This window comes from Muscardinus avellanarius (genome assembly GCF_963383645.1).
Source record: "Muscardinus avellanarius genome assembly, chromosome: 1".
Taxonomy (NCBI): Eukaryota; Metazoa; Chordata; class Mammalia; order Rodentia; family Gliridae; genus Muscardinus; species Muscardinus avellanarius.
Genome location: NC_137786.1, coordinates 195,074,051 through 195,088,698, shown reverse-complemented (window position 1 = coordinate 195,088,698; position 14,648 = coordinate 195,074,051). Strand labels below are relative to the sequence as shown.

The window sequence follows — 14,648 nt, the reverse complement described above, 5'->3', positions numbered from 1 at the left end:
CATTCAAATGTTATACCATTATTTATTTTTTAAGTCTGTAAAAGCAACCTATAATCCTAGAGAAGGCACATGCAGGATGGTAAATGGGAAACTGACTCCATGATTCACAGAAGGTTGGAAGTTCTGGGGATCTCATAGATCACCTTGCTCAGATTCCTGACACTGAAGACAAAACTGAGACACGCTACATAACAAGGCAATGTGTTCAAAGTTGAGGTGAGAACACACTCAGATTGGACCTTAGGTCTCTTGCTATCCAAATAATCTTGAAATTAAAAAATGATGGTTATTAGGTCTTTGGTAATTTGTTTATTTGATATCAACTCAGAAAGGACAACTGGCAATTTCATGAAAACACTGTTTTCCTGAAACACACCCAGGAACAGCAACTACTGAAAGATAGGTCTTTTTTGCAAAACATTCTAGTGATTGGCATTCCAGTGATCGGCATGCTCCAGGAACCGTACATGATGGTTTCCTAGATCTGGATACTTAGAGGTACTCCTTTCTCCAAGCCTGGCCTGTTTAGGCCATATTTCAGTACCTCCCTCACCCCCTGTTGACAGGTGCTCCAGGGACTGTCACTGGGGAGACATGAGGGCATGCAACATTTCCTATGGCTGCTCTGTCCTTACTTGTGAAACCACAGTCCCAGGTCTCTAGGTGCCCTTTGGTGCCCAGCTTTCCCTGTTGGCAATAGGCTCCTTTCTCTCCTAACCCAGTTCCACAGAACTTTGTCCAAAGCCTGGCACATACTCAGTGCCAACACTGTTGAAGAAGTAAATGTAGAATTGAAAGTGCTATTTTTTGGTACCCATATTCCAGAGTTTTATTCTTGAAGAACGAACTTAGCTTGTTCACTGGCTGATAGCTGGGAGACCATCTCTGTGCTTTCTCGGTAGATAATGGCTTAAATAACCCCTCCCCAAGGTTGCTATATATAACACTTTTAAGAGAGAAGCCAGGACCCAGTGATAAAATTTCAGACAAGATGACCTGAAGAGAGAGGAATTTTGGAGCTAATTTTGAGGTGTAAAAAGCAGAAGTGAGAGTTTCTAGGTCCTTCTAATCAGACCATATTGGCAGTCACCAAAGCCTGTGATCAGGCCCTGGTCTTTCACTTGATTCTGGAGTGGCTGCTTATTTTCAAAAGGCTATATGCTGTTTATCCTGCTACATGGTAGCCTAAAAACCTGTCATTCTCAAAGGCTGAATTATTAAAACATGTACTTCCATGGAGTTAAGGGCTAAAGAATTAGTGTTTTTTTTTCTTCCTGATGCTATTCCCAAATCAATGTTTTAAAGATAAATTACATAGAGGTATAACAAGTATGTACTACTGAACAAATCCAGTAGTAATGAATATCAAATGGGTCTGGTCACATCCGGGTTTTGTTGCAGAGACCTCCCTCTGATGATGGCCAGCAATCAGGGATGCTCACTCTTGTGTGTGCCTGTTTACTGCTTCACATGCATTTTCTTATTTCTTCCAAATCTACATTTTTAATACATATTATGTGGTAGGCACTGTATTAAGCACTAGGATTTTTTTTTAATTTCCTTGTCCTGCAGGAGGTGTGTGTGTGTGTGTGTGCGTGTGTGTGTGTGTGCGTGCTTGCGTGTGTGTGTGCGCGTGCTTGCGTGTGTGTGTTTGTGTGCGTGTGTGTGTGTGTGTGTGTGTGTGGTACTGGGAATAGAACCCAGGAGCATTCAACCTCCAAGCTACACCCTCGGCCCTGTTTTTTAATCTTTATTTTGAAACAGGGTCTCACTAAGTTATAGAGGGCCTCACTAAGTAGCTGAGGCTGTCTTTGAACTGCGATCATCCTGTCTCAGCCTCCCAAATGCTGGGATTACAAGCGTGCGCCACCATGCCCGGCCCTGCAGGAATTTATATTGTAGTAAAATATTATTTTCAAAATATTTAATCCCCATTATGACTCCAGCTAGGGATTGCTATTTTTTCTACTTTACAGATAAACTGAGGCAGATGGGCTTAACAACTGCTCAAGGCCTTTCTTTTCTGTAACTACCAGCAGGTGGCCAAGGCTTCTCACACATTCTAACTAGCCACCAGGAAAGCATAGCATCCCTTTAACAAAGCAGCCAGTTCTAGACGTCTAGGTTGGTATACTATGATTAATAGCTGCTTGTCAATTTCAACTCCTGTTGTCTAGGTATTTGCCCTCCTTATAGTAAAAATGCTCTCTCCAGGAGAAATGCTAGTATTTAATTTTGACATAGTTGGTAAAGGAAGTCAGGCTCTCATGATCACGGTCACAAAGCACTGATTTATACTCACCGTAGAATAAATAGACGATGTGCTGGACACCAAGGAGAGTGAGGATCCATGAACTATCAAAAAGAAAAAAAAAGAAAAAAAGGTGAATCACACAGGTGGCTGCTCTGGAACCAAGCAAGAAGGAGAGAATCAGTGCTACAGGACACTGTCAGGCCCCGCATGGCTTATTCTCGCCTGGGCCCTCCTTTCCTTGGGTTGGTGACAGGTCAGGGTGAAATAAGAAGTTATTGGCCGGTGCTGGGACTGAGTGGTAGGGCACTTGCCAAATATGTGGGAGGCCCTGGGTTCAAACCCCAGGACCCAAACAAATAAGCAACAGCAACTTAGTCACTGCTGTCACCTGTAGGACACGTAATTCCACCACCCAGGGGCAACCTGTTACTGTTCCAGCATATTTTATTCCCTTTTTTCTCTAATGTATTCCTTTAAGGGTCAATATTAAATTGCATATATAGCCGGGTGTGGTGGCGCACGCTTGTAATCCCCGCACTTGGGAGGCAGAGACAGGAGGATCGCATAGGTTCGAAGCCATCCATGCTGGCTTAAGAGACCCTGTTTCCAAATAGAAATATAAAATAGGTCTGGGAGTGTAGCCCAGAGGTAGAAGGGCTTCCAGGAACCCCAATACCACCAAAAAACTAAAACTAAAAATAAATAAATTGCATATATATTTTATACACTGTTAGAATCTGTCACTTGTATATTCAAAAAGATGAACTGATTATTTTGAAGCCAAGAAGTTTCAGTAAATTCATTTTAGATGACCATGTGGCAGACTATTCGCTTTAAAAACATATCCACTAAAAACAGAAATCATTAGATTTCTATCGTGTCTACAAAATAACAAGCAAGTGGTGTCCTCTTTTCTCTTCCAGAAAGGCCCCTTCTGACTTAGAACCCCTCACAGCCCTTCCTGTCCCTAGCCAGTGAGGACCTTTGACTAGTTGTTCTCATTTTAAAGCATGGTCTTTTCTAGGACTGGGTTTTCTGGCTGCCTTCTCTTTTAGGGAACCAGGTTTTTCTTTCCTTGGCAACCTCTTGACAGCTTGTTTGAAAGGCAGAACTACTCCTGGGTTGGGTCTTTGCAAACCGTCTGGCTGGGCACAGCTGTCCTGGCCACAGGTGGAATGCTCATACTCCCCCTCACTGTACTCACAGCCCAGTGTTGGAGGTTGGGAAGTGACATTTTACATGCACTTAGCGCATTCACCTGCCACCCAGGAAGGGAGCTCAACTGGGCAGAACTGTCAGCAGAAGCTACAGGAAGAAGAGCTCAGCCTAATACTCGTGCCCCTGCCTTTAGGCTTTCCAATAAAACTTCCCTGGTTCCACTCTTCCTATGTTCCCTTCATGCCAAGTCCTGCTCTTCCCTCCCAGTCCTGTCATACATCATAATTTCCTGCCTCAGAGTCTCTGCCCGTGACATTCTCTTTGTTAGGATGCTTTTAAGTATTGCCCCACCATATACAGAGCAGCTCAGAGGACACCTCCGTGACACCTTTCCTCTTTTCCCTGGCTGCCATCTACATGGGCTCCATCCATCCTCCATGGTTCTGGGCTGGCCATTTCTCCCTCCTCTCACTTAGCAAATGCCTATCTCTTTTACTCATCCACAATCATCCTCATTAGCAATGCTCTGAGTTCTAAAACTTCTCCATTCTTCAATGACTAATCTGACTCATACCCCATAAAATCAGATCAAGGTGTTAACAGCCAATAACTCCTTTCAGTGTTAATATGTCCACACACTAATGGAGGCCTCTAAAGTCCCAGTAAAGTGGCCTGATGTTCCAAAGGGGCGAGGTACTCCAGCCCCACCCCACAGATGGTAGTGGTGAGACTCTGAAGGAAGCTGGGTTGGGTGAAGAGATGCGGGTGACATGGAGCTGTTTTCCAATCACACTTGCATGACAGCCTGGCCATTGAGGCTATGGACCTGTGGCTGCTAGAACCTGGAGATGCTTGCTTTTATCTTCCTGCATTGTCTGCACAAACTTACTGACACAGTTGCAAGCAGCAGCTCAGCTGGAGCCTGTGGCCACAGACAGAGGAACACACTGGAGGCCTAGGGTGGAGGGCAGTATATTGTTCTCTGTGATTAATGCCTCTCACTTGGACACAGCAGAAGTTGGGATGTGATTCAAAGGGACTCCCTCGTGCCCAGAGTCAACCCTCCTTCCAGTGAACTGAGCAGAACCGAGACCAGGTAATGAGGTGAGGATACTCTTGAATGGTAAAGATGCTTATGCATTATGGAAACCAAACAGCTCAAGCATCCCTTTACCTGAACCTCCAAAATTTCAGTAACAGGGAGCCACAAAGCATATCTTTGCTTCTCTACCAGTGAGGAATTTGAAACTCAGAGAGGTTAAATGACTGGCTTAAGGTCACACAGCAATTCAGGAACAAGATCTGCTGACTGTTAGACTGAAGACTGCCCTTGAGTGACTTCATGTGCTGTCTTCTGGAGTTTCTTTAGAAAGCCTTTTGGATTTTCATTATATAAATCTACACATAGGTGACAGCCAGGATCGATGTTTGAGAAGAAAGATGCTTTAGGTGGGGTTTTGAATCACAAAACAACTGGGCATATTTCAGGAAATAAAGCAGTCAAGTACTTCTGATGTCACACTGGGTATCCCATGTAAATATATACATATATACACAGATATATACCTATGTACAGCTTTTTACTACTTAAAACATTTTCTCATTTATACTATTATTTGGAGTCATCCTTAACATTATAGAAAATTTGCATTTAATAATCCCAGAGGCTCAGTAAGAGTTTCTATCTTTAATTAGCACATGAGTAATCTAAGGCCCAGAGGGGTCAAGTAATGTGATCAGTGCACAGGGATGGGCAGGAGCAGAGAGAGAATGAGGAGCTCGGCATCACACTCTGGCTCTCTTTCCACAGTTGGGCACAGAAAGTGGTGGGAGAATGATGGCTGCCTAACTGCCCTGCCTCTTAACCAGCAACAGAAGCACAACGAAGCAGAGAGCACACTGAGGCAGGACCAGAGCTGGCCTGAGACAGGTTTAAAAAAAGTAAAGGATGAAAGGCCCCGTTGAACCAAAGTCAAGGTAGGATGGAGCAGAAAGTCAGAGGGCTGGGAAGCAAGAGGTTTAGGACCTCATTCTGGCTACAAGTCACTTCTGCTTCAATTTTGTCATTTAAAAGGACAGGGATTGAATAAAAGAGCCCTTGGGGAAAGGGTTCTAAGATGACAATTACAACAATAGCCACCATTGACTGAGGACTTACAATAAGCCCCTTTCAAAGTTATTTGTTAAATGCTTTCCAGGATTTATCCTGCCTAATCTTCTCTTCAATCCACTGAAGCAGGTACATTTATTTTTCACATCTAAGTGAGTAGGAAATAGGCTGATGGGGTCAGGCCCCTTGCCCAAAGTCACAGTGCTAACTGGAGGATCTGAATGACAACTGTAACTCAAGGGCGAGGAAAACCAGCATGCTGCAATACAGGATTTCCTCATAACTAAGCTGCTCTGCTTCTGTGCAGCGCCAGTGAAGTCACAGGGTCAAGTGCAGTCACTCTCAGTGATGGTTAGTAAAGTCACGTTTATTTTACTTTTATCTATCTATGACTAGTAAAGTCACTTTTTTTTTCTGCAAAGACATCTATTTGATATTTATCTAGCTTTTAAAAATGTGTTTGCTTATTTGTTTCTTTATTTATTTAGTGGTACAGGGGATTGAACCTGGGGCAATCTACCACTGCCTGCCATCCATCCATCCATCCATTCATCCATCTAGTGGTACCAGGGATTGAAACCAGGTCCGTCCATCCATCTATCTATCTATCTATCTATCTATCTATCTATCTATCTATCTATCTATCTAGTGGTACCACTGAACTACCCTTAGCCCCTTTTATTTCTTTTGAGACAGAGTTTTGCTAAATTGCCCATTTTGGCACCAAACTTGTGCTCCTTCTATCTCATTCTCTAGAGTACCTGGGATTACAGAGGAGCAACACCATGCCCAGCAAGATATCAATTTTTAAAATGCCTCAGGCATCCTTCAAAATACATGCTACTAAAGTTGACTTTAAGATTGTATCATGTACCTGATGGGAATTAATTTACCTGAAATAACTTGGAAAGGTTGCATCTGGGCCATGCCTGTATCTAATCTACATATTTATGATTTCCACTTCCTTCAAAATGGAAAGTACTAATTAAATTGCACAACAACCTCCCACAACTAACCTGTGCTAATTCCTCCTAAGTTTCTATCCTGTTTTATGATACAAGATAGACCTCACTGACTATTCTGAGGAGGTTCTATTTGGTACAAATGTGAGATGTGATTTTTCCCCCTACTCTTCCTACAACATTGGGAAATTATCAGTTAAAAACAAAGCCCTTTGCTGGGCATGGTGGCGCACGCTTGTAATCCCAGCGCTTGAGAGGCTGAGACAGGAGGATTGCACAGGTTCAAAGCCAGGCTCAGCTACTTAGTGAGGCTCTCAGGAACTTAGTAAGACCCTATTTCCAAACAAAGTATAAAAAACAGGTCTGGAAGTATAGCCCCAAGGTAGAAAAGCCCCTGGGTTCCACCCTCAGTACCACAAAAAAAAAAAAAAGAGAGAAAAGAAACAGCACCACCACAAACAACAACAACAACAACAACAACAACAAAGCCTTTACCCAAAGGAATTAAAAAGCCCTAATTTGTTTTGTAATTACACCGACTCTATTTTGTTTTGTAACTGAATAGTCTTGGAAGCACTAAAGTCAACCCAATACCAAACTTCCCAAAAGATGAAAACGCCAAAGCTCACAGCACACAAGCAGCAACCTTTGCCTCTTTCCCCAAAGTCTGATTTCACCTCTGTACTTCAGCTCCGTGTCACCATAAATCATGACACTGCTGGTCGGCAAGCCCATTTTATTAATGTCATTTTGACATCCTAGCTACTCCACATTTGGGCTGCCAGAGAGCTCAGTTCCGGATAGAAAAAAGAAAAGCTATCTGATGATGATGCTGTGTGGTCACGGGCCTTCACGAAGCGGAGCGTGCTTGTTTGGACAAGCTTCAGTACTGAACGCGGTTCATGCAGGAAGATATCTGACAGAGAAGATGAATGCAGCGCAGGACAACTCCATATGTGAGCTGTCACCAAGGAAGCTGGGAAATACTCCACGGACATGTTCGGCCAGCAGGGGACTAGAAAAAAGTCCAAGACAAACTGCCGTTCCTTCACCTCAGGGGCAACGTCTCCTCCACAATACTACTCTCAGCACTTATAGAATTAATTTCTTGCTCTTAAATCTAGCAAAACATCCTTGAGAATTTCGGTTCCTCCCCTCCTTCATCCTCTGTCCCTGCAGCTTGCCATATATGGATTTACAGACTTGCCTCTGCTCAGTGAATGTCATAGATGCAAATGGTACATAAATCAGTGGAGAAGAGGATTCAGTCGCCAAGAAGATTAAGCAGGGAGCAACTGCTCTGCAACTCAACTGTGTAGAACTTTTGTTTAAGAGTACACTAGGCAAAATGCAAGCTCCATTATCTTACTTATATTTCTCTCCCTTTGATTTAGGATTTCCTAAATAATCACAAATTTCATTGGACATATTTCCCCACTCTCACAGGGGCTGGGAGTAGAGGGAAGCACCCATGACTAGCCCCCTACCTTCTGTTTTGTCACTGGTTAAAAAAAAAAAAAAAGACACACAGAGAGAGGTGTGCCCTCAGCTGAGCCACTCCTGGCTCCAGAGCCTCGTCCTCCAGCTGGAGACTCGGCACTGCCAGGAAGCCAGTGCCGAAGCTGTGTCTGCAGGCTATGACACGTAATCACAGTATTGTATTAACATTTATAGGTATTATCTCATCTAATTCTTACAATGCCATGGCTAAATACTATTATTACTCCCAGTTTATCAGGAAAAAAGCAGAAGTGAAGCAACTTGCCCGAGATCACACACCTAAGGAGTCACAGAGATGGAATTCCAATTCGGCCAGTCAGACTCCTTATTCTCTGTGCACGGCCGGGGAGACTGCCTTCACCATTCTGGGAGCCTAGCCTCTGGGAGTGGGGATGACACCCCTGCCTGACATTCTGGCTGTTGGCTCCCCCTAACTGACATGTTGGTGATGGAGTAGAGAGAAATAAAATCAGTTACGAGGACAGCTGACCAAGTTGCCCCACAGAACGGTCCTTCCACCAGTCTAATTAAAATGCATATGACACGGCCGGGCGTGATGGCGCAAGCTTGTAATCCCAGTACTTAGGAGGCTGAGACAGGAAGATCATGCAGGTTCAAAGCCAGCCTCAGCTACTTAGTGAGGCTCTCAGCAACTTAGAGAGACACCGTTTCCAAATAAAATAAAAAATAGGTCTGGGAGTGTATCTCTGAGGTAGAAAGCTCCTGGGCTCCATCTCAGTACCACCAATCAATTAATCAATCAATCCATCCATAAAATAAAAATAAAATGCATATAACATGAAAATCCAGCCCTGAATATTCACAATTGGCAATCAAAGAAGGAAAGGGGAAAACTGAATGCAGTGAACTTAAAAAAAAAAAGCACTTGAGAAGACATAGAAAATTCTGGAGCAGGGCAGAGAGGCATAGCCGCCCAGCCCTCCAGAGACAGAATGCATCAGCGCAGGGGATGGACTCCCCAGTAATGTGCTGTGCCAGGAGGGTGGGCCAGCGGCTGAGATTCGAGACACAGGCACATGCTAAGAAGCTGTGGCCCAGTTCCAGGAGAGAGAAGCTGAGAGCAGGGCTCAGTCAGCACTAAGAGTCGCCAGTGTTTTCAGCAGCCTCTTCCCCAAGGTCCTGAAAGGTACGTCAAGGATGAGACTTTACTATTCAAAGGTCCCCAGCCCCAGCCCCAGAGGAGGAGGGAGACTTGGAGGAAGTCAGGGTGAGGTTTCAGGTCAATCAAGTGGATGTAAGATAGAAGACCCTCGCCTGCGCCGCCGAGTCACCTGGCAGGTGGGAGCAGGTGGCCAGTCTCCTTCCTTACCTTCTTCAAAGCCATCCCGGAAGGAGCCGGACCGGCTCATGGTTCTGCTCTTCTCATCCAGGGACATGGAGCTATTCCGGAAGCGGCTGTCGGTGTATGGGTCGTACTGCCCGTCGGCGTTGGATAGGCTGTGGGTCCTCAGCATGGTCGGGTTGGACAAGCTCATCTGGGTGACAGTGGTGGGACTCGCTGGAATGAAAGGAATGGGATCTGACATTGCAAGTTCACGTCTCCCCTCCAGTCCCAGAGGCGGGCAGAGAGGAGACTGCTTATCATCAGCCATGTGTGTGCCTGCCACCTTCTCTCCCTTGTCTGTTTTCTAAAAGTTAGTCTCATCAGCACTTGAGTTACACACTTTGAGCTAAAAATATGGGAGGAAAGGCGGGTCAGTTCCAAAGCAGGGCTCGGGCCTCGGCGTTCCAACTTGGCACGTTCAGACAAGCCAGTGTCACCTTCCAGGCATGAGCTAATTACTCCCTGGGCTCATCTGGAATACTTCTCTCTAAAGCCAAAAGCCCAAAATAGTCCATCCAAGTCTTTTGATCAGATGGGAAGCATTTGTGCATGACAAGAATCTTTTCCCGCCAAGAGTTATGGCCAGGAAAGAACAATATGAACACAGGTCTCCTTGCGTCCGACAGCCGTGTGCTTCAACACAAAGGGCCAGTTCCCTCAGCTAAAACCAGCTTTCTGACTCAGATCTGGTCTTTGTTAGTATCAGTGATGTGCAGTGTTTTTAGAGGTACCTGCTTAGTGCATCAAAAGTGAAGTTAAACCTCACAAAATTTCAAGCCATTTGTATCCTTGAAGACTTTCACATTCTTATCCACATTAATCAGAAAAGGCCGCCTCTCTAAAGACCGAGATTAGAATGGGAAAGATGCTCTTCCTCTCTCAGTCATCCCAGGTCAGGCTCCCATCTAACGGCCTTCACGTGGCCTCTGCCAGCGAGGCCTGCCAGCCCCAGCATTTACTTCTCCTAATTGTATCAATTACTCGATATCTGATTATATTCCGTTATTACATGGTGTCCTATAAAGCTTTTGATTGCTCTCTTTTATACTGCTTTATGGGTCTTTGTGGGTGTTTTCATCCTAAAAAAGAACCCACTGACAGGGCATCAGGGACTGTGTGGCAAATGCTTTTCTTTTTCCACCGTGCCAGTCCAAGCAGTATGCCATCAGCAGGCATTTCCAAGGAGACTTATTTGATCAAAATTTCACTTTTATTTCCAGCTTAATAAGGCAACAATGCCAGGTGTGTTGGCGCAGACTTGTACTCTTAGTACCTAGGGGGCCAAGATGGGAGGCTCAAATTTGCCAGCCTCAGCAATTTACTGAGAATCTTTTTCAAAATAAAAAATAGGGGTGGAGGTGAAGCTTGGAGGTAGAAACCCCTGGGTCTGATCCCCAAGACCATAATAAACAAACAAACAAATAAATAAATATAAAAAGGGCTGGGGTTGTAGCTTGGAGATAGAATGCCCCTGAGTTCAACCTTCAGTACGAAAAAACAAACAAACAAACAAACAAACAAACAAACAAACAAACAAACAAGACAATGAGAATAAGCAAGCATGGGATGTGTTATAAAAACCCATGTCCAGAGGTCTAAGATGTAGAAAGCATTCTTCTTAAGAAAAGGCTGATCTGCTCCTTAGTTTGCTAGCAGAAGGCACTACCAGGAAGGAGTAGCCTTCCGCTCAGAGCAAGTCCTGGCTTGGCCAAGCTCATTCTTGGTGCTCATCCTACTAAAACAGGATGTTGTACGTCACCGCTGCTTATACCATCCGCGTAGCTTTGCCAACCAGAGCGACTTCAGTGTGCGGAGCCCCCCCTGTGGTCTCGCTCTCACTTCTCCTGCTTTCTAAGTACCTTGTTCTAAGTATCAGTCTAGTTTGCTCTTCCCAGTAGGTTAGATAACTCATCCTCTACCAGCCACTGAAAGAAAATGACTGAATAGTGTACCAAAAACTTTGCTCTTTCCTTTTTTAAAAAAAAAAAAACTATCAATTTCTTCTAATCAAACTTCATTGCTGAGGAATGATGGGATACTGACAGAGATGTGACTACATGTCTATTTCAAAACACAAAATAACATCTGCCCTGTGGAGCTAATAACACAGCTAAGGACAAGTGGCTACTCACCAAGCTGGGAAAAGTTGAATCTTGTTCCAGAGGGAGAAGTTACACTGGAGCCAGAGGAAAAAGGGGAATTGGCAGCTGTGTCCTGCAGGCCTCCGGCAGAGTGGGAGCGTAGCCATTCTTTTGCATCTTCCTGTGTGCGAAGCTGGGAGGTGGGAGTATACCTGGGCAGACAGAAACTGGGTTGGAATGAACTATGAACAACACTTAGGAAAATGAACTTGGTGGACCTGATGACAGAGCTATAAAAAAATATATATATATATCCAAATCTGTTTTTTTTTTAAAAAAAAAAAAAAAAACACTACACACCCCTGAAACTTAGGCAGTTTCTTGAAACCTTTTGTGCTCCTTGGATGTGTTTGGGAAAAATTACAATTCCTTTCAATTTGAAGGGAATCTCTAAAGAGAAGAAGACTGGCGAGTGCTCAGAAGAGCCGCCACTAGGCATTGCTGTAACGTGTTGATTCATGACGGTGTCTTGTCAAAACCCCCACGCCTCGACAGGAGCGAAGCAACAGAGAGCTGCTGTTAGAGCTTCAAGGAACTTTCAATGAGGTGACTCCTGGCAGCTGCATTCGCTAGCACGATTAAAGTGGCCATGAATCACCGTGTGTTTAGAAAGCAGACACATGAAGGGCGCTGGGGACAGTGACACTCACAGTGTTGCTGCAATCTGGCATGAGCAAATCGCCACGAAAGAAATCTAATCAGGGGCTTATCAGGGGAGGGTCTGCGGAAGTCAGTCCTGCGGCCCATCTTCTCATGTGCTCTGAAATGCACTGGACAATGACCTACTAAATACCTACAGTGTGCAGGTGTCATTACAGGCATTATCTCCCTGAAGAACAACTCAGAAGTATAGGTGCAGTCCTTTCTAATCCTTCCCATTTTACAGCCTGGGGAGGTGGGGACCCTGTCTCTGTGTCACGGAGCTTAGAATGTCAATCCATGTTTGTCCGGTTCCAAAATCCATGCTTCTATTGTTGCATTTGCATTCCAGGCAACACCTGGAATTCCTGAAGTGCCCGTGTGGCCAGGGTGGCTGTGGACTTATTTTGGAGTGACTGCTGATTACGAAACTGCAGAAATGCTGTTGGCTTACAAACGAAGGCTGCCCCTGTCGCTGTTGGATGTGTATGTGGAAGGAGTGAGCTAGATGAGGAGAGACAGCATGAAAGGGAACAAGGGAATGTTTCTTCTTAATATGATTCCTATTGCTGACAGACATGAAACTTTCCAGGGCACACTGACGGCCTGAAAGTAGCCTGTCACAGATCCTTATTCTGAACTTTTTAAAAGTCAATTTTAAAAAGCCAGAGCTACATAATTTTGATAGGGTAGATCTGCTACAGGAATATATATACCATTTCAAAATGTTATTATTCAGAACAAGGCTTCCTTTGGGGACAAGAGTGGGGCAACAATGTCATACTGGCATGAGGAGTGGCCATCATTTAAGCATCTAGCAGAGTATCCAACAAGCCACCCTCGCGGGCATGATAAAACTCTTAAGTACAAAAGGCCTTGCCAACTCGAAGGCCTCAGTGCCAAGCTCCCTGTCATGGGCCATCTTTCTGGAGAGTTTAACACTTTCCTTCTTAGGTTCTTAGAACTGACTGTAATCGGGGCTCCTATTGAAAGGAAGCATTGATACCTACCTCATGTTACTGTGCAAAATTGCTCTGTCTTAAGAGCTGCAGGTTAATTAACTACAGACACACATGACAGCAGTGAAACATTTCATTCCAAGTTCCATTTTATGTGAAACCACTTAAATGCTTAGTGCAAGGTGAAGCCAATGCTACAAAAATGAGGTGTTTAGAAAGCAGGAGAAATGACAGTGAGACCATGGGGAGGCATCAGCATATTGAAGTTCCTCACGCTGGCAAAGTGACGTGGGCGGTGTGAGCAGCGGTGACTTATAGCATCCTGTTTTACCAGGATGAGCACCAAAAAATGAGCTTGGCCAAGCCAGGGCTCGCTACGAAGGGAAGGGCATGCCTTCCTGGTAGTCCGTATTTTCATCAAAAAGAAGATCATACCCATGTCCTGGTGGGCACTGAAATCTGAACCAATTACCAATTAGAATATTTAGACAGAAGCAAGTTATCTTTAGTGATTTATTTTTTTGTGTGTGAGCCAGAATGTTAAATGTTGTTAAATTGAGGATGAACTATCCCTTTCCTCCTTTGCTCTTGTCTTAGGTAACGAGCCAGCATGCTATAAGTCATGCCCCTTCTTCTAGAAGACAGCCACGTGAACAGAATGGAGATGGTGAGGTACTCAGCAATCAAGCCCGACAGCTCCCCGAGGAGCTGTGACTGCTCACAGGGCCTGCCCTGGGATGTTTTTCATGAGATGGTTGGACCACATTAAGCCTGAGAAAGCACAGCCCCTGCTCAAGCAAATAAGCCACAGATGGAGGGATGAGAACGACAGGGAGCCACAAGAGCCACCATCCAATCGGACCTGCCGCAGTGGCCAAAGCGGGGTCCCCAGCCCAAACCCCCACCAGCCATGAGAGAGAGAGAGAGAGAGAGAGAGAGAGAGAGAGAGAGAGAGAGAGAGAGAGAGAGAGAGAGCCAGCCATACAGCCAAGCTCTGAGGCCACGACAGATGGCATGGGTGCATGGAGACAGATACCTGAGTCCTTTCTTAGGCAAAGTGTTCCTATCAAGGTGCGGGTCACTGTAGGAAAGTTAAAACAAAAACAAGAACTTCAGAGAAGCACAGGGGAGAAGGCTGCAGAAAGGGCGCCCAAGCTGGAGAGAGGCTCCCATCACCAGGAGCGCTTTCCCCAGCTATGCATGCAACACACCCCCACCCAGGAAAACAGAAGGAACCCCACCCCTGGCCGGGCTGACACCAGCGCACACTTCACCCCAAGCCATCGGATGGCCTGCGCCACAACCCCAAGCACTCCTCCTCGTCTACAGGTTCACAGTCACACTTGGGAGCTGCCTCACCTTGAAGCAGAGCCCATGTGCCCAGCCGCCCTCCTCTGCACCACCGCCACTGCCACAGCTCCTTAGAGAGAGGAACACCAGCTTCCCTGCACCCTGCACCCTGCACCACCTCTTAAATGCCACCAGTCATGGCTTCAAGAGGGAAAAGGCACTTGTCAGAGGCTTTTAAGAGGCCAGCGGTCTGCATATTTGGAATTCATTTGTAATGGAGTGAATTCCAG

General features: G+C 45.2%; 1 protein-coding gene across 3 annotated transcripts in view; it reads right to left on the bottom strand.

The window, feature by feature from the left end:
* NAV2 (neuron navigator 2) overlaps positions 1-14,648 on the bottom strand; it is a gene marked incomplete at both ends in the record, with an annotated part of 737,881 nt that overhangs the window by 50,086 nt on the left and 673,147 nt on the right. For all 3 annotated transcript variants that reach the window (XM_080694785.1, XM_080694783.1, XM_080694784.1), the window contains 4 exons: positions 2,303-2,355; positions 9,315-9,503; positions 11,462-11,622; positions 14,105-14,149. In XM_080694785.1, the coding sequence (XP_080550911.1) occupies positions 2,303-2,355; positions 9,315-9,503; positions 11,462-11,622; positions 14,105-14,149 (448 nt within the window). The remainder of the gene's footprint in view (positions 1-2,302; positions 2,356-9,314; positions 9,504-11,461; positions 11,623-14,104; positions 14,150-14,648) is intronic.